Source organism: Hyperoodon ampullatus, assembly GCF_949752795.1.
Source record: "Hyperoodon ampullatus genome assembly, chromosome: 6".
NCBI classification, from domain to species: Eukaryota; Metazoa; Chordata; class Mammalia; order Artiodactyla; family Ziphiidae; genus Hyperoodon; species Hyperoodon ampullatus.
Genome location: NC_136919.1, coordinates 4673013 through 4693876, shown reverse-complemented (window position 1 = coordinate 4693876; position 20864 = coordinate 4673013). Strand labels below are relative to the sequence as shown.

Sequence of the window (20864 nt, the reverse complement as noted above, 5' to 3'; positions counted from 1 at the left end):
TGCAGTCAAACGCGCTCTGCTGGTAAGTTCATGCTGAGTGACAGGGAACCAGGAAGGTTAGGTTTAGGTTTAAGAACACCTCTAAGGATGGTACCTGGCCCCTCTGCTAATACTAACAGTCCAGAACAGTGCCTGATCCAAAGCCATGATGATTAAGGTTTTGGGGGGCATTTACGTGATTTTGTTTCCTCATTATGTTCTGCATGAATCCGTATTCCCTGAGTGAGTCGGGGGTGGGTCTGGTGATAAGGAAAACACTAGGAACAGAAATTAGTTATTGATGACACACCAAGTGGGATAATCCCTAAGAGGCTGACGGAGTTGACTCGCCTCTTCCCAGTTTTCGCATTTCTGCCAAAACAACAGCTGCCGCAGAACACCTGACATCAGGTGCTGTCGCTCAAATGAGCCCGACTCAGTCAACTCCGGACGACGTCTACCAAGTCCCATCCCCTCCTGAGCACTGGCTGTCAACCCAGCTCTCTCAGGAAGGGAACACCAGATGACAGGCAACATAGATGAAACCTCCAACCTCAGCCCTCAAAGAGCTTATCATCAGTTCACCAACTGACCTCACCTTTCCTTCCAAATTACCCTTCTGGAATCTGGCCCTGGCCTCCAGCACAGGACCTCAGAATTTTCTCTCATCTACAAGTGGCACAACTAGATTTCTCAGTAATGGCCCAAAATGGAAATGTCCTGATGGCACTTCATCAAAAATACAAGCAAGCAAACCACAAAAGGGGTTGTAAATTAAAAATTCAACAGAAAACCCTTTTTACTTATTCTTTCATTCATTCAGTGAATTTTAATTGAATGTGCACTGAGTACCAGGAGCCCTGCTAGGCGCTGGGGACTCCCCCCTGGGAACGAGAGGGACACAGTCTCTCTCCTCAGGGACCTAAAAGAGGATGGGGCCCCTAAGGGAAAAGGCTCCGTGTTGCAGTTTTAACCAATCCTACCCGTCCGCTCCATGATGCCAAAACGTCAAGAGCACCTTCAAGGCTGGATGTGAGGGACACAAATGTTATAGCAACTTAAAGCCACTGAGTAACTAGATTCGGGTAAGAACAGCTCGGGAAGGTAGAGTGGAGGAAATGTCTTCAGACTTTCCAACTGAATACCCTTGGAATTGAAATTTGCTCTTTCTCTAATAAAAGTGGAAAATTAAGCCTGCAAAAACAAAGAAAAGGCAGCGCCAGCCCCCTCCTCAGGGCTCATTTCCCAACCCCGGGAGAAAGTGACACTTCTGGGGTCTTTGCTCCTTGAGACATCACCAGGAAAAGGCTGAAGTCTTCGTCCCCTTTTCAGGCAAATACACAAGCAGCCTCCTGCCATAAACAAGTGAAGAAAGTCAAAGCCGGAAATCAAAGCCTGGAGACAGGACACTGGAAACCTTTGGAAAGGGGCCTTCAGAATAGTTCAGCCTAACTCTCAGCATAGCTGAACGTAATAAGCGATAATAATAATAAGAACAATCCAGAACAGTGCCTGATCCCAAGTCATGATGATTAAGGTTTTGGGGGGCATTTAAGTGATTTTCTTTCCTCATTATGTTCACATTCACTATCTTACAGCAAGGACCGCGTTGACGCCAATTATTTTTTGCCGTCGTCGAGAGCTTGTCATCTCTCTACAGAACAATAATCTATAGGTGCACAAGAGTTGAAAGCTAAATTCTTTCCCCAACTCAGCATGGGAAAAGTGCTGCTCCCAGCAATTTGACATCATTTCATTAGATTAGATTAGTTTTTATTTTTCTAGGTTAATTTTTAAATGTGTTATCCTAACAATTATGCCAACTACCATGTAATTAATATTCTGACTGACTTTACAAAAATTACAAAATCCCCTAAAGAAAATAATTAGTCAGTAAGCATGAATGAGACTTCTCTATGGCCAACGGCACATAAAATAGAAAGTTCATCACATAATGGGTGGTATCAAAGCCTTTCCCACACTTCCGTCAATGCTTAGCCAACAGTGCAGAAAGCTGACATTGGCAAGTTACCCTCAACTTCACCTAACATATTAATGCACTTTCCAGTTTAAACTCTTCGAGGGTAAAATGAAGAATGATGAAAGCTTTTGCAATTAAAAAGCTCTTTTCATTTGTAAGACAGGCATGATAAACACATATCATTGCTGCTTCCATATCCCCAGCTGGAAATTAGAATACTGGCTTATTTCTTGGGGCTACTTCTTGAGTTTATTAAAGAAATGTACATATGGCATCCTTACCCTTGTTTTCCTCTTTTCTTTCAAGGTTTGAAGTACAGTATTCGCATAATAGATCTTAAATCCCTTCTAGAGTAAGGTAAGGTATAAATAAGCAATAGTCAAATAGGACATTATCTACCATAACAGAAATAAAAAACATGTTTCCCCTGTAGCCCACCTTTGAATAATTGGCAGGGGCTGCCTAGCCCCAGAACAGAGTTGTGAGCCCAGAGGTGGCCTTAGCGGGAAAGAATACAGAGGGTGGTTAATGATGTCTGCCCTGGACAAGAGTGACAGTTCGAGGACCATGTCCCATGTATCTGCCATCTCCATCCTTCAGTAAACCACTAAAAATGAGTAAAATGTGATGCCGGTTCATGAACAAAATATAACATATGAATTGCTCCTGTGATGAAGGTTAAAGGGGGAAAAATGTTTGCTATAGTCAAAACCTTAAGCCAAACCTGATTAAAGCATCAAGTTTTAGAGGAAAGAACACTGACCTACATCCGGAAAGGCAAATTCTAGTCTAGCTATGAAGCCATGAGCAGGTCGGTTCACTTGGCCTTGGTCTGCTTGGCTATAAAATAAGGGGGTAAGCTAAACATCTCTTAATCATTCTCTTTATTTTGCCAATTAATGGCATAAGACTCCAAAACCCCCTCTCTGCTGGGGCACTCGGAAGCTGGTGCTTTAGAGGCATGCACCATGCCAGGACATGACTGAAACCCCTACACCACTCACACTGCTCAGATGGGACTTCAAATCTGTGATACATTTCTACATCTAGTTTTAACCTGTACCATCTCCAGGACAAGAATTTCCACATACATAATATTTCGTTTCCTTAACACATCCTCTTTTCCACCTGAGGGCAGGGGTCGGGGGCAGGGACAGGGTCTTCTATTTTAATACTCTAATAAATTCAGCAAACAATTAAAACCACCTTCATTCAAAAGTTAAGAGTCATCACTTCAAGTTAAAACCAGTCGCTTCCACTGGAGTCCCACGTACTCATGGTTTCGAGACCAGCCTAAATCTTCCCACCACTGAAAAGTCTCCATCCCTCAAGCCTATTCCAAGAACATTACCCACATGATACATGAACACAGCTTCCACGTCCAAACACCAAAAAGCAAGACTTTCTACCAGGAGTCCAACCAGAAATAAGTCGCCTACAGATCAGAGCCCACCCAATCACCAGGTAAACTCACATTAAGATGTCCAAGCGTGCCCCTGGGGAAATAAGGGAGCTCAAACAGAACAGCCTGAGAGGGCAGGGCTATCTGTGTAGGGCCAGAACAGTCTCAGGTCTGGCCCTGGCAACTGCAACAGACATCTCTAATTTCTTGTCTGCCTTGTGTCCTCTCCTGCCTCTGTCTAATTCCAAGCAGTCCCAATTCCTGTGCTTCAACTGATCTGCACTGGGCAGTCAGAGAATCCCACCCCCTGAACTCAGTGAGCTGTCTGGGTAGGTAGGGGCCACCTACCAAACAGGGCCAGAATCCATTTTTAGGGTCTGGTGTGGACACCTGGAGATCACCTGGTAGAAGAACCATGCAAACCTACAGCTGCCAGTGTGTCTTTTCCACCACTGGGAGATATCAGGCCAACACTGGGAAGCAGGCGTAGACAGGGCAGGAGAGTGACAGATCCCCATACCACCTGGGCACCCTGATCCTCAAGACTGAAGTGGGTCTCTGTCAACAGCAGCCCAGAGCTTGGAGGACAAGCCTTAGAGGTTAAATGCACGCATCCCAGGTTCAAGCTCCTTCTTGAAGTGCCCCACCATAAATCATTTCTCCCTGAGTCTCAGATTCAGCCGCCAGGGTTCCACTGCAAACCAAATAATGTTAAATACTCCTCCAGACAAATTCAAAGGAAAAACTCTACACACTGGAAACACTGTCAAGGCTCACCTGTCACTTAAGACCTGAGAGGGAAAAGAACCACAGGAAAGAGGAAAAGGATGCCGGGTAACTGGAGGGGGAAGAGCAGCTCACAATCAGTAACTGTAGGAACAATCATCTCCAGGGAGGCAGCAGTCTAATGAGAACAGCTTCCCAAAATGTTCCAAACATATATTCTAGCTTTCTCTCAGCAGCAAAAAAACGAAACAAAACATAATAACCCACAGCACCCAAACAAGAGGAACTTGTTAGTAAACCAACTAACTGTTTCCAGGCTTATGAGCCTAACTGTTCCTGTTATTTTTACACTACAGCTTAGTTTTCCTTTTACAGCTGTCCTAAGGTCTACGCCACGGGCCTGCCTACTGCAGGAAACCATGAACAGCAAATTCTAAGGAGAGTGTTTAGAACAATCTCCCTCAGACGGGTGTAGAATAATTAGAGAAAAGAGAGTATTAGGAGGTTATTTATTTTATGCATAGTATACACACTACTATGTATAAAATAACCAGCAAGGACCTACTGCTGGTTATCTATTTTATAGCACAGGGAACTATACTCAATAGTTTGTAATAACATATAAGGGAGAGAATCTGAAGAAGAATACACACACACACACACACACACACACACATATACATATCACTGAATCGCTGTGCTGTACACCTGAAACTAACACGATATTGTAAATCAACTATACTTCAATAAAAAAAAAAAAAGATGAAAAAAAAAAAGAGAGATGGGGACTTCTCTGGTGGTCCAGTGGTTAAGACTCCGCGCTTGGGTTCGACCCCTTGTTGGGGAACTAAGATCTCGCAGGCCGCGTGGCACGGTGTGGGGGGCGGGGAGAGAGAGACAGTAATCTACCAAACAGTACTCTAGTGATGTTCTTCCATCAACCATGGGGAGGACAGGCCAAGCAACATAAGCCATGTGAGTGGCTGCACACTTAGACCAGCAGTCCTTCATCTTCTGGGGGTCGGGGACCCCTCTGAGAATCTGATGAAAGCTAGGAAGTCCTCCCCAGAAAAACACACACACACACAACATTCTGCATGTGATTTCATGGGGTTCAGAAAAGCTGCTCCCTACACCCAGCAACCAGGTTAAATGCACCTGACTCTGAACAATCCTCAAAGACTTCAAAGGACTACATAATCTCTCATAGGGAAAGTCTGAAACTTCCAACTCTGTAACCCGATGCTGAATCAAGAACAAAAAAGGAAAGAAAAACCCTCACTCTCTGCCTTTATGAAACGTAAGAAAACTTGTTTTTTCCTGTATTAGCTCCATGTCTGACACGGCCCCCTTACCTTGTTTGACCATTTATAGGCCTGAAGGAGCTGACTGTAGAGAGGGGTTTTGTCCTGCACGGGATCCAGACTCAACAGCCCGCTGTTATGCAGAGGATGGTTCTCAGAAGGCTTGCCGACCAAGTTGCTCAGACGTTCCAGTTCACTGAAAAGTAAAGATACAGCAAATAAACCCGAGTCCACTGAAACTCCAGTGCTGAGCCAACCACATTGGTCAATGGCTGTTCTTCAAACTGCCCATCAAAAGTCCCTTAAGAAGAAATACTTTCTGAAAGGTTAAGAAGGCTGGGGCCACTTGAGACAACCCCTAACTGGGGGCTGATCTCGTTTTGCAACTGAGCTCTCTGGCGCCATGCTAAAGGAGAACAAGAGTTAAGAGCGATGAAATCAATAAGCCTCCTAAAATGACCCTTGAACAACTCGAATCATTCTCTGAGGGGGCGTGGGGGAGAGGAAACTTTCTGGAATTTTGAAACGCAATATAACACTGCTCCTTACTAAGAGTTTTCAGACCCACATACAGATCAGTACCTTTGGCAGAAGAGCAAGTACCTGAATAAATGATGATGATTTACCATTCACACAGAGATAGATTTGTACGTGGCGCTTCACAGATGGTAAAACTTAACAAAACAAAGAAGAGGTAAAATAAACAAACGAATGGGAAGACACCACCGAGGGGCTGTGTTAAAGAAACACTCTTCAGTCTAGCAAAAAAAAAAACCTCTAGAGCAGCTTGGGAAAGGGAGCCAACAGCAAAAGCACATTCCAGGGCTTCCCTGGTGGCGCAGTGGTTGAGAGTCCGCCTGCCGATGCAGGGGACACGGGTTTGTGCCCCAGTCCGGGAAGATCCCACATGCCGCGGAGCAGCTGGGCCCGTGAGCCATGGCCAGTAAGCCTGCGCGTCCGGAGCCTGTGCTCCGCAATGGGAGAGGCCACAGCAGTGAGAGGCCCGCGTACCGCAAAAAAAAAAAAAAAAAAAAAAAAAAAAGCACATTCCAGAAGCACGCCAGTCTGAGGGGCCAGTCTCAAAGTGTCAACAAAGGCTTTGCAGGAACAGCTTCTCGTGCCACGTTCATTCTGGAATCTTCAACCACCTTCTTCTTGGTACTGCTGTCTAAAGATTTAAGAAGGCAAAGGGGTGATGTCAACATTCTTAAACTTTCTACAATGGTGAAGGGTTACAACATCCTGTATATTACCAAGGGAAGCCAATCAAAGAGGAGACAGAAGAGAGTTAAGAACCACCAGCGCATCCCCTCAAGCAGGGAAAGTATTAACTGGCACTGCGCCAGAGAACAGCAAGTGGGTGTGGGAGTTGAGAAGGGGTGTGTGATTTCCTGGCTTTCCCCCAAAACAAGAATGGCAACTACTTAGAGGAAAATAAATAAATAAATAAAAAGAGGCTCCCATCATTTGGTCACCACCTCCTCTTCCATCCTACCTCCTCCTTCCATCTGGTTACTAAGGAGACCAAGTTGAGATGGGGAAAAAAAAAAAAAAAAAAAAACCCAGCCACTCCAGAAATTATAGGATGACTAGCTCACCCAATGCCTTCCCCTGCTAAGGTCAGTTCTGAGAGGTAAAAGGCAAAAAATCCTGCAATTCTAACCCTCCTGGAAAGGACTGACTCTCATAAGCAGGGGAAGGCAAGTCCAGGACCTAGCCAATTAAAAAGGGCCTACTATGTGCCAGACATTTTACAAACATCCTCTCACTTAATTTCACTTATAAAGTAGAAGAAGGTGACTTGTAAGAAAGAAATATACAATCCTTAACCCTAAAAGACCACAAATTAATATTTGTTGGGGGGCGGGGGGAGGTGTAAGCAGAAGTGATTAAGCTGGTTAAGGCCGAGATTAGGTCTCTCTAGAGGCAGAAACTTAACAGGACCAGTGAGAGTGGGAGTGAAAGTACTGATCAGGTGGTTTCGGAAGGGATAGGGGAAGAAAGAACAAAGCCTATTTTGTCGCGTTTGGGGGTGGGTTAGAGTGGAACTGATGAATTCCAGGTTCAGGGACGCAAACCTGGGGCCAATCAGATGGAGTGCACTTGGCTTTGGGGCAGCGCTGAGCAGGTCCTGTTTGGTACTATTTTATCAGACATGGTGGGGCCCAGAGGGCCCACAGGTGAGAACCCTGTCGAGCTGAGATGAGGAGTGGAAGTTCCTGGGAAGAGCACGTCCCCCAGTGAGAAATGGAAGGACCACTGAGGAGGTCCAGGACGGCGGGAGACAGCCAGGACCTGGAGGCCAAGAGAAGGGAGACGAGAAAGCGGGGGTGGAGGATGAGGTGGCCCTGAGGGGCAGGTAGAGGCTTGGAGAGGAGGGAGGGAGGGCAAGAGAGCAAGGAAAATGGACAGCAGCCCCTGACTGAGGAGACTCGCGCGGGGTCGGGACAGGGTGGGAGGTCCCCGGCCCCTTCAGCCGGTACCTACTTGAGGTCCCGGTTGACCGAATGCAAGTTGTCCTGGAAGTGCGCAATGAAGGCCTTCTCCCGGCCCTCCAGCGTCTCCTTGTTCCGCATGCCATCCTTCAGGCAGTCGAACACCCTGCTCACGCTGGAGCGCAGCGCCTGGATGGCACTGATGGCCTGGGCAAAGGCTTCCAGGTTCACGCCGACACTTAACACGTCCGCCATGTTGCCGCCGCCACACCGGGCTCTCCAAAACCAGCGAGCAAAAAGCCGCGCTCGCTGATGGCGCAAGCCCTCGAAGGACTCTGGGAAATGTAGTTCTCGCGGGGCGGGGCGGCCCACATGATTCCTCAGAGCCCTGTCCCAGAGAGGGTTTCCACTTTAAACATGCGTGGGCAGGAAAGTGATCCCCTGGATCTGGGGAAGTCGGGCTGCACGCTCGGCTTTCCTAATGGTGACAAGGAAATACAGACAGTTCCCTCACTTCCCCAAACTTGCACTCTTGGGAGTCACATGGGAAAGAACTGCTCAGAGCGTTAAGGTGTCCGTGGTGTAAAGGGTTGAATAAAATGCTTCCAAATTCGTAAACCAATAGGGGTGAAGGGAAATTTCTTCCCTACAGTAGAATGCCAACTAATAAATGTAGAAGGAACGATGGAAAGAAAATTACCATTTGGCAACCGTTAGATTAATAACTGATTCAGATAGGAATGGAAGGATGCTAGTGGGTGAAAGTGTGAGGAGTAAGAGCACAGTTACATAGTCTCAACGTATCATTTCACAAGAAACTTGCTAATTAAGAAGGGAAAAATAATGATCCAGCAATTTCAGTTCCGGTTACATACTTAAAAGAAGGAAAAGCAGGGTCTGGAACAGATATTTGTACACCCACGTTCATAGCAGCATTATCTACAAGAGCCAAAATGTGGAAGCAACCCAAATGTCCATCATGGGATGAATTCATAAACAACATGCAACATATACATACCAGGGAATATTTATTCACCCACGTTCATAGCAGCATTATCTACAAGAGCCAGAATGTGGAAGCAACCCAAATGTCCATCATGGGATGAATTCATAAACAACATGCAACATATACATACAAGGGAATACTTATTCACCCATGTTCGTAGCAGCATTATCTACAAGAGCCAGAATGTGGAAGCAACCCAAATATCCATCATGGGATGAATTCATAAACAACATGCAACATATACATACAAGAGAATATTTATTCACCCTTAAAAAGGAAGGAAATTCTGGGACTTCCCTGGTGGTCCAGGGGTTGACTCCGTTGGCACTCCCAATGCCGGGTGCCAGGGTTTGATCCCTGGTCAGGGAACTAGATCCCGCATGCCACAACTAAAGATCCCGCATGCCGCAGCGAAGATCCAGCACAGCCAAATAAATAACTATTTTAAAAAAACAAGGAAGGAAATTCTGACACATGCTACAACATGTGTGAACCTTAAAGACATTATACTAAGTGAAATAAGTCAGACAGAAAAGGATAAATACTGTATGATTTCACTTGTATGAGGTACCTAGAAGAGTCAAATTCATAGAGACAGAGAGTAGAATGGTGGGTGCCAGGCGCTATGGGAGTGGGGATGGGGAATCAGTGTTTAAAGGGAACAGAGTTTCAATTGGGGAAGATGAAAAAGTTCCATGGATGGTGGTGACGGTAGCACAGCAGTGTGAATGCACTTAATGCTACAGAACTGAACACTTAAAATGGTTAAAATGGTAATTTTATGTTATGTATATTTTACCATGAAAGAATTTAATTCAGGAATGTAAAGGTAATAGGTAATAGTGACTTCATAGTGGAGAAACCTGGCTGACACTACCCTTACAAGAGATCAAGGTCAACGTCACCAGTGTAGGACAAACCACCCCCTGATATGATCCACTGAGGAGAGCACAACATGACTTCTGTGATATTCCTGCCAAAAATGCAAAACCTGAGTCTGATCAGGACATCTGACAAACTCAAAGACATTGGACAAAATAAATGACATCTGAAAGAGAAAAACAAATACTGTATGCCAACACATATATATGGAATATTAAAAAAATGGTTCTGATGAACCTAGGGGGAGGGCAGGAATAAAGACGCAGACGTAGAGAATGGACTTGAGGACACAGGGAGGGGGAAGGGTAAGCTTGGACGAAGTGAGAGAGTAGCATTGACATATATACACTACCAAAGGTAAAATAGATAGCTAGTGGGAAACAGCTGCATAGCACAGGGAGGTCAGCTCAGTGCTCTGTGACCACCTAGAGGTGTGGGATAGGGAGGGTGGGAGAGAGGCATAAGAGGGAGGGGATTTGGGGATATATGTATACATATAGCTGATTCACTTTGTTATACAGCAGAAACTAACACAACACTGTAAAGCAATTATACTCCAATAAAGATGTTAAAAAAAAATCACAGATGAGTGAAAGAGCTTAACAACTGAGTGAATGGCTTCCATGTTTCCTTGAGAAGCCAAGAGTGTAATCTGTTAGATATTCTCCAGAATAATGAATTGGCATGATCAGCTCTCTGAGTTAACGCCTCTAAAACACGGTCAAATAAATTTGTGCTTGTCTCTAAAAAAAAAAAAAACAAAAAAACTGACATCTGACAAACTCAAAGACGTTAGACAAAATAACTATTGACCTATACTTTCTCACAAAACACTTGTGTCACGAAAGACCAAGAAGGATGGAGGAGCAGTTCCAAATTAAAGGAGACTAAAGAATGCAGCCCGTGATCTGGGATTTTCTTTTGCTGACCCGACTGAGACAATTGGTGAAATCTGAATAAGTTTTGTAAACTAGTTCATAGTATTTTATAGGTGATGATTTTGTTCATCGTATAGTGGTTATGGAAGAGGATATCCTCGTTTGGGGGGAAATATACCCTGCAGGGCATAAAGGAGCATTGTTATGTCTGCATAAAGAAGAAAATAGTATGGATATGTTTATTTAGAGAGAGAAGGATAAAGCAAATGTGATAAAAATACTAACAGTTGTGGAAACTGGATGAGGAGTATACAGAAATTATTTGTACTATTCTTGCAATTGTAAGTCTGAAATTGTATCAATATACTTTGTTTTCAATGGCCATCGACAAGGGGCATGGAAGGTGTAAACACGATCTAGGTGGCAAGAAAAGCCTTCAGTTCTACCAGGCTGTGCGGACCAGGATTTTGAACTTCTGTAGTTTATCTCAAGCCCACTTCCTTAATCTTTCCGCCACTCTTCTCCAACCTCACTCCCCTCACACCCCCTCAATTAAAATTCTCTAGTTCTGGAACAGTAAAGATCAATTCTGCTCAAAAAGTGGGCTCTCTTGGGGCTTCCCTGGTGGCGCAGTGGTTGAGAGTCTGCCTGCCGATGCAGGGGACACGGTTTCGTGTCCCGGTCCGGGAAGATCCCACATGCCGCGGAGCAGCTGGGCCCGTGAGCCATGGCCGCTGAGCCTGCGCGTCCGGAGCTTGTGCTCTGCAACAGGAGAGGCCACAACAGTGAGAAGCCCGCGTACCGCAAAAAACAAAACAAAAAAAACTGGGCTCTGATGTTGCTCTCCATGAGTATTTAAATTTAAATACCATTAAAATGAATTAGTAGTCCCATAAGAAAGAAAGGTGTTTTATTGTCTTGGGTTTATAGAGTTGCTTTCATTTTCTGACATATACCTCACTTTTCTAGTGTGGCCATTTACAGCGTTTCCTAAGGAGAAAGGGTAGAGATAGCAGGAAACTTCTAGGTGTGGAATTTTGAACAAGTCACTGAGCCTCAGTTTTCCCATCTGTAAAATAGGTCTAGTAATAATACCTTTTCTTATAAAATAGCTGTGGGGTTTATAACACCTTGCAGGCAAACTTTTGAAATATTGTTCGGCATATAATAATCACTCAGAAGATCATAGCTGTTAGGAGGATGTGCTGAGAAAGTTTCTGATGGGGCTGTGACATGTGCTCCCATCCCCCACTTGAAGATTCTTTGCACAGAATCAAGAAAGGATTAGCGAGAGATCTATTCAAATGATCTCTAATGACATGACCCTGTTGCCAAGAGCTTGTCAGTAAACTGTGTCCTATAATTCACTATTTTTAATGGTCTTTTCTTATCTCCTTTGTAGTGCAGGGGGGTTGTTTTTATTTTTTTATGGTTTCTGTAGAAAATATTTTTTAACTTTTCAAAAGTAAAGTATCCGTGTCTGTTGGCTTGTTTTGGTTGTGGCTTCAGTTCATTCATTCTTTCTAGGGGAAGAGTAGAGAAGGCTAACTCCATTGTCATGTTTTTTCTCACCTGAGGGCTTAGACAATATGATTCATGCTGTATATTTTGTCCCCGGGGTGGGGGTGGGTGGGAACTGTACCAGTCTGTTTCTGCCCACACCCATGTGTATCTATAAACATGAAGTTTTGCATACAATTTCCGGGGGTTCACAGCCCCCACTAAAGCCCAAGCATGAACCTCTGGTTAGAATCATGCTCTAAGGCAAACACCATAGGAGGATGGCTGGCAGCTAACTTGTAACCATCAGGTCTCCAATGCCTTGGGCACAATAGATGTTCGCTCTGTGAAAGCAGTGAGTTAACCCAATATATTATATTTGCTCCTTAGATCCTCTCTCCAAATTATTTCATCTCTTTGTACACTCAGATACCATCTCTCCCTCCTGCTCAGCCTTCCTCCTGCCACCCACCCCGACACACACACACACATACAGACAATTCGATTTTCCTTTGTCTCATTCTCTGTTTCAGTGGTTTAGACTCTGATTGGCGCAATAAAGTACAAATATGCTCTGTTCCCACTGTCATTAGTTTTCAGGATTTCTCTTGGGCTCTGGTCTTCTGGGAAACTCAGAAATTGATCAGTGGAAATATATATTTCCCCTGAACCTAGTAAGGATTCTTTCATCATGTCAACAAAAAACTTGTCATTAGGGAAAGGGATGGACAGAGTTTCTCTAAGGTGTTGTAAATTCTTGAGACTGTTGGCACATATATGCTTGCACCTGTGTGTGTTTGTGGGATTAAAAATTACTTCAAAGGAGTTCATTTTGAGAAATATCAGACGTTAATTATTATGATCTTATGTGTGGGTAAAAGGCAGCACCCTGCTACTAATACCTTCCAGAACGAACAAGCCATTAGCTTGGTGCTAGCAGCTCAGGCGTATTAGAATGAGCAATCAGGATTAAAGTTGTTAAATTAAATTAAAGTTGGATTTAATTAAAATATGCTGCAACTCCCATCATATTCAGAGAGTATGTGTTAAGCACTGAGACTGAGAAAGCCCCCTCATCAATGAATGATTATTAAGGATTCACTAGACGCAGAACACTGCATTGGACGGTGGGCAGAATGTCACCAGATAGATTTAAAACCAAATTTTCCTTGGATAAGCCACAGCGGAACTGAGCCGCCTGTCGTAGTCAAGGTGGCACAATGCCTAAGACCTTGGGGGTGGCCCTGAGGATCACACTGAGGCAGCACACGGTTCTGGGGACATGGTAGGCATTCAAGTTAGTCGATCAACAAATACAGATAATGAATGTGCTCGACATTTTGCTAAACAGCTGGGGAGCCAATGGTAAAACCAGGCCCAGCCTAGCCTGATAAATATCACTGAAGATATCTTGAAGTAGATTATGTGTTCTTCCCCATTCATCTGTTTAAGGCTCAGGGCAGCCGTCATTTTTTAATTGCTTAGAACCAGGTTTACTATAATTAATTGAAGCAAGTTTGGTAAAGAATCCTCTTTTGGTCTCTTCTGAACCTACCCCTGCTCCTGTTTTCCTCTTATTTCCTACTTCTTATGATGTTGACACAGTGATGATGATGATGATGATGATGATGATAACAGTGATGATGGTGACTAAAGTGATCCCAAGGACCAAGAAGTTTCCTGGAGGTCAGGAAATCAGCCCAGGCTCGGCCCCACTGGGGTCTCTCAGGCAAATGAGCTAACCCTTCTGAACCTTAGCTCTTGTATCTAGAGAATAAGGAAGTGGGATGGCCCCCAGAACTAACCATGAGGCGTATAAGATTAGAGGAACTTTTTATTAATTCAAGAGCAGGGAAAGGGAGAGAATCATTTGCCTTTAATGCCGATCACAAGCACTGCACCAGGGTTCCTGCACTCCCAATGCATTCATTTACCTGGAGACATCCACTGAGTGAAAGGATTAAATAAGAATCGGAATAGAACACATTCCTGTCCTCATGGCGTTCGCTCACAGCCTAGCAGGGGAGACAGTCACAAATGGGACATGAAAAGCAGTGAGGTTCACGTGTGGGGTAAGAGACCTGAATGGAGAATTTTGGAGGCCTTAGATAGGGTGGTCACAGCATCCTCCTGAAGAGGGGAGGCCTGGGCGAAGCCTGCTAAGGTGACTAGGGGCTAATCAGGTGCAGTTGGGGTGGGGGAAGGGTAGAGGTAAGAGAGTTCAATAGATAGTTCTAAGTGGAGGTGTGACGTGTGGAGGTTAGATCTGTGTTTGAAAGTCCATTCTCTAGCTGCAGAAGTGATCAAGCCTAGAGGCAGAGAGACTAGAAAGCCAGGGGGACCTCCACCTGCAGAGCAGACAGCAAAGGACCACATGCGAGCCATACGCTTCCCATCTCAGGAAGCCAGGAGGTATTTTAAATATTTTAGTAAATTATTGATTGCCCATTCGGATGCTCGCTTAATCAACAACGAGCATGTTGTTAGGGACCTCCGCTTTCTGCCACGTTTATACGTAAGTAAGTACAAAACATCTCGGGAATGGACCCTTTTACCAACACATTAGGCTGAATCAAAGTGGAACAAAACACAAGTTGTTTGCACAGGCTTGACCGCAGCCCATTTGAGGGAGGAATTGCCTTCTAATTCCATTACTGTGTTATGTGGATGGTGCATTTTAATTAAGAGGAACCATGGACGGCCAGCATCAGAAGCTACCAACCCTGGAACCCTCACCCAGAACCTGGGGGCAGATGCCAAGCTTGTGGGCTCCCAGGGAAAGCCAAGACGTGGGACAGCCGCAGCAGAGCAAGGCTCTTTGTCTCAGAAGCTCTCATTCAGCACCCCTCCTCCCCATCACATGCCCTTCCAGCTCCATGTCCCCTCCTCCAGCTCTTGGTAAGCCTCAGGAAAGACAACACAAAGAAGGCATATCAGATTCCTGACAAAGAAACGATCCATTCACCTTGGCGATGAAGTCTTATTTTTTTTAATGTGTTGCTTTATTTTTCCTCATTACAAATACATGCTTACTTTTGAAATCTTGGAAGATGTAGACAAAACCTACATAAGAAGATAAAGTTATGCATACTTCCACCTCTCGACATTCTGGCTATTCACACGTACACATTATTTTACAAAATTGGAAGCATACTATTTTGTGACCTCCACTTTTCGTAATAGAGCCTAGATACCTTTCCCTATCATAAAATAGTCTTCGAAAACATTTTAATTATTGCAAGCATTCCATTCGATGGTTTACAGAATTTCTTGAATCCCCTATTGTTGACCATCTAGGCTTTTCTACCTTAAACAATACAGCAGTGGACATCCTAACTTGTAAATTTTTGTGTGTAGAGTGAACCCGTTCCTTGCAATTGATGTCTGTTCACCATTTGGCTGCAAATTACTTTCCCTGTTTGGGGATAAGAGTTGTGGAGGAGAACCAGGAGACCAGTTTCCACCTCCTTGGTATCACCAGTCCATTCTTAGGAGGCAGTGGACGGGGGGCAGAGGTAGAGGGAGCACAGGCCTTGGAGGACAGACAGACACATGTTCAGGTCCCAGCTGCACCACTTAGGAGTGATCCCATTAGAGAAGTGTTTGGCTGCAACTAACAATCACAGAAAAAGCTAAAGGTAGTTTAAAGAGAGGAGGGCTTATTGGTCTCATGTGGTAAGTGGTCTAGAGGTACATATGGGCTGATGCAGTGACTCATCAGGGACCCACACTCTTTCATCTCTCTGCCCCAGCACCCTCAGCCTCGTTTCTGTCACTTCTTGGTTGCAAGAAAACTGGGTCCCAACTCTGCATTACAGGCAGGAAGGAGGAGGAAGGAGCAGAAGTGGCAGCAGCAGACTTGCGCTCACACCTCGTTGGCCAGAATGATGTCACATGGCTACCTTTACCTGCAAAGGAGGCTGGAAAATCAAGTTTTATCTTTCTTTTCTGGCACAGCTGTCCAATAGACATATAATGTGAGCCACATATTTTCTACTAGTCATAGTAAAAAAGGTAGAGAACCTCACACCTACTAGGATGGTTACTATTTAAAAAAAGAAAGAAAGAAAGAAAGAAAATAAATTTTGCCAAGGATTTGGAGAAACTGGAACACTTGTATGCTGTTGGTGGGAAGGTAAAGTGGTGCAGTATGGAAAACAGTACGAAGGTTCCTCAAAAAATTAAAAATAGAACTGCTATGTTATCTAGCAGTTCCACTCTGAGTATACATTCAAAAGAATCAAAAATGGGATCTTGATATTTGTACACCCATGTTCATAGCAGCAGTATTCACAATAGCCAAATGGTGGAAATAACCCAAATGTCCACCAACAGATGAATGGATAAGCAAAACATGGTATGTACATACAATGGACTATTGTTCAGCCTTTAAAAAGAAGGAAATTCTGACACAAGTTACAACATAGATGAACCCTGAAGACATTATGATAGTGAAATAAGCCAGTCACAAAAAGATAAATACTGTATGATTTCTCTCATATGAGGTACCTAAAATAATTGAATTCATAGAGACAGAAAGTAGAATGGTGGTTGCCCTGGGCTGGGGATAGAGGGAAATGGGGGGTTGTGGTTTGATGGGGACCAAGTTTCAGTTTTGCAAGATGGAAAGAGGCCTGGAGATTCATTGCACAGCAAAGTGAATGTATTTAACACTACTGAACTGTACACTTAAAAATGGGCAAGATGGTCAGCTTTATGCTATGTGCATTTTACCACAATTGAAAAACTAAGGACAAACCAGGTGAAATTTCAACAATAGATTTTACTTAACCCAATATATCCAAAATATGATCATTTTAATATAAACATTACTAATGAGATCGTTCCCATTCTTTTTTGCCTACTGAATCTTTGAAATTCTTTGTACGTAGCTAGTGGCTATACTATTGAACAGCACAGCCCTAGAATAAAGGCAGGCCAGGGAGAATCATGAGTGGGAAACAGAGGTTGGGTCAGCCAGCTTGACCCTTGGTCAGGTTAATTAATCTCCCTGAGCTGGGGGATGGGACATGGGCGGTGTTCTGTGTGATTGATGCAAGAATTATGTTGGTTAATATGTGGAAAGCCCCCAGTAAACTGTCGGGCACAAAATAGCTGCTGCTGTAAATAGTAGTCATTGCTATTCATGTTTTCATGTATCCATGGAGAATGGAGATAACAATTAAAAAGGACATTATGCGAACTGTTTCTTTAAAAGTTTGTAAGACAGTAAGGGAAATTTGAACATATTTTGTGGGGTTTTTTTTAAGGTTCATCTTTTAGAGGGATACACTGAGATATTTCCGGATAAGATGATATAATATACGAGCTTTGCTTCTCAATAATATGGGGGGACAGAGGTAAATGAGGGAAAGGGTGAGAGAAGATTGACCGTCAGCCGATAATCGTCGAAGCTGGTGATGCGTTTGTGGGTTTCATTATATTGTTTGATATTTTTCCATAATGAAAAGTTTGTTTTTTTAGGGATATCATGTGGGTATTGAACATGCCTTGAGTTTTTCAGATTCTAGGTCTTTTTTTTTTTTTTTTTTTTTTTAAGGATTCGTTGGTTCTGTTGACAGTCTGGTAGAAATAAGTGGTCTAAGTGGCTTCTTGGGCACCAAAAGCAGCCAGCACACTGTCCACTGTGACGGTCATTGCTGGAAAGAAGAAAGCATGGTATGGCCAATAATCACTTTATTCCTCCTGTATAATTTCCCCAAGAAAGAGACTTCCATTTTCTCTCCACCCAAAATGTGATGGCTTGTGTTATCTGTGCTGAGTTGAAGGCTGTTTACATGGTATTTGACTCTATTCAACTACTTGATTTTCGGGTGGGTTTTTGTGTTTTTCTTTCCATAATTGAAAATATGTAAGAGCTAACCATAGTAATCACTTTTATTAAGTGTTCAATTACTGAAAGGCAAAGAACTTTTTTTAAAATAACAGCTTCTGGGCTTCCCTGGTGGCCAGTGGTTGAGAGTCTGCCTGCTGATGCAAGGGACATGGGTTCGTGCCCCGGTCCGGGAAGGTCCCACGTGCCGTGGAGCGGCTAGGCCCGTGAGCCATGGCCGCTGAGCCTGCGCGTCCGGAGCCTGTGCTCCGCAATGGGAGAGGCCACAACAGTGAGAGGTCAGCGTACTGCAAAAAAAAGCCACACACACAAAAAAAACAAAAAAAAAAAACAGCTTCATTGAGATAGAATTCACATACCTTAAAATTCACTTTTAAAAGGTTTTTTTAAGCACATTCACAAAGTTGTACAACCATCACCACTATCTAATTCCAGAACATTTTCTGCTCGCCTTAGTCCCTGGAAACCACTCATTATTTTCTGTCTCTGTGGATTTGCCTACTCTGCAAATTTCTTATAAATGGAATCATATGATACATGGTCTTTTGAGTCTGGCTTCTTTCACTCATAGTGTTTTCAAGGCTCGCCTATGTTGTAGCATCTATCAATACTTCATTCTTTTGTGGCAGAAAGGAATGGACATGTCACCTTTTGTTTATCCATTAAACAGTTGATGGACATTTGGGTTGTTTCCACTTTTTTTTGCTATTATGAATAATATTTCTGTGAACATATGTGTACAAGTTATTGTGTAGGTATATGTTTTCAGTTCTCTTGGATATTTATCTAGGAGTAGAATTGCTGGGTCAAATGTTAACTCTTTTTCAATTTTTGAGAAACTGCCAGAGTTTTCCATAGTGTCTGCACCATTTTACATTCCCACCAGCAGTGTATGAGTGTTACAATTTCTCCACATCCTTACCAACACTTTTTGTTGTCTGCCTTTTTGCTTATGCCCACCCTAGTAGGTGAGAACTGAAATCTCATTGTGGTGCTAATTGGCCATTCGTATATCTTCTTTGGAGAACTATCTATTCAAATCCTTTGTCCATTTTTAACTTTATTTGTCTTTTTATTGTTGTGTTTTAAAAGGGCTTTTAAAATTAATTCTGAATAATACCTAACATTGTAGTGAACATAACTGAGCACATAGTAAAAGTTCTTTGAGATATTCATCATACTACACCTCACCCAAACTGCTAACCAGCACCCCAAATTGTACCAGATATGACAAGTTTTCATTATGAATAGCTACCATAACCAAAATATCTCCAAACCCTTTCCATGAAAGAGAACAGAGGGAGGAGGAGGGTGCCATTCATTTTTATACTTTGTGTTTTCCGGGCAATTGCTGGCATCTGGCTGAGTGATTGCTCTCTGGGTACTGCTCTTAACAGGAGAGATATGAATGCAAGTCAACTAAAATTCAAACTGCTATTAAGATCAAGGCCATATGAATGGTGACCACCGAGTTTGAAGAGAACTTATAGAAGGGAGAGTCACTTTATCTGGGAGGCAGAAAGGGCTCATGAAGGATGTAGCGTTCAAGCTAATCCGGCCATTCTCAAGTCTGTCTGAAGGATATTCTGGGATTGATATCCATAGATTGATATCCACATCTTGATTCTCCAATATTTATTCAATAAATATTGATTAATCGAATATTATAAGCCCAGGGGATTCAGCAGGGTACACGGTGAGATAAAGTCCCTGCCTTGCAGAGCCTACATCCTAGTGAAGGGAAGCGGATGGTAAAAAAGAATAGCTGTATCTATAATAGGTCACGTAGTGAGAACTGTTCAGAGGGAAAATAAAGCAGGATGAATGGACAGAGACGTGAGGAGGCAGCCGTTCTGATAGGCTGGTCTGATAAGGAGAGCTTTGAGTGGTAACCGGTGTGAGGTTAGGGATTGAGCTGGGTGGATACCTGTGGGAAAGGCATCCCTGCAGAAGAGAAGGCAAAGGAGAATTCACAGGAGACAAGATCACATAGGGCCTTTCATGCAAACATCTACCGTGGAACAAAATAGCTCTTGGTCCACACATCGATGTTACGTTGATGCATTCCATCAGGTCTTTGTTGGAGTCATCTCGGTCATCTCACTTTAATTCTGGCAGGTTTGTTGTCATGTTGTTTTCTCGTGGAAGATGAGAGGGAACCAGTAGGAGCAGAAGGTCTGAGGGGTCTTCTGACTGCGTGGTGTGGTCTTTAGGCCTTTCCCTTTGAGAACCTCTGTACTAATGAGAATCTGGTTTTCAGCAAAGTCCATACCTCTGAAGAGACCATACCTAGAAGCTGTGGAAGGAATAGAAGTTTGGGGATTCAAATGAAATAAACAAAATATTGGCCAAATCTGGCTTCACAGAGGTTCAAGACATCTTCTCCTTTGTCTATGTGTCCTCTCCCCTATGGACAGGTTCCTAAAAAATTATGATATTTCCTACCGGAGAGAACCTACCCAAGTCGTCATCTTTCCGTAGAGGAGCTGGATGTGCTTCATTTGTAGCAGAGAAGATGAGAACAGGAGGAAGGTCGTGATGGTGACCCTCAACTTACCTTTGTGTCAACCATGGGGAAGACTCCTGTGTAATCTAGTGGCAATAATGAGGACCAGTTGTAGGGAGGAAGATCTCAACCTAACATTACAAAGGACTTCCTAGAATCAGGAAGGCAGTGAGTCCAATGACTAAAGGTATTCAAGTAGAAAATAAATGGGCATTTACCTGGAGTCTATGCAGGGGATTCCGACACTGGTTGGTAGGGTAGACCAGAACCCCCTTAGAGCTAAGAGTCTATAATCACATTGTACTGTCTTTCTTCTAGGTAAAAATCAAGACCATTCATGAATGGGAACCCCATGGAACAACTTGAAGGTCATTTACAGTGCACTCTAAGTGTTTTTCCTCGAGTTACACG

General features: G+C 43.6%; 1 protein-coding gene across 3 annotated transcripts in view; it reads right to left on the bottom strand.

Moving 5' to 3' along the window:
• Positions 1-8082, bottom strand: part of MED27 (mediator complex subunit 27) — a gene marked incomplete at both ends in the record, with an annotated part of 215403 nt that extends 207321 nt beyond the window's left edge. For 2 of the 3 annotated variants that reach the window (XM_079707235.1, XM_079707236.1), the window contains 2 exons: positions 5444-5588; positions 7880-8082. In XM_079707235.1, coding sequence (XP_079563361.1) covers positions 5444-5588; positions 7880-8082 — 348 coding nt within the window. Of the gene's footprint in view, positions 1-1103; positions 1149-5443; positions 5589-7879 lie in introns of those variants that run through there. The other variant, XM_079707237.1, reaches the window with a different exon arrangement.
• Positions 8083-20864: the final 12782 nt, after the last annotated feature.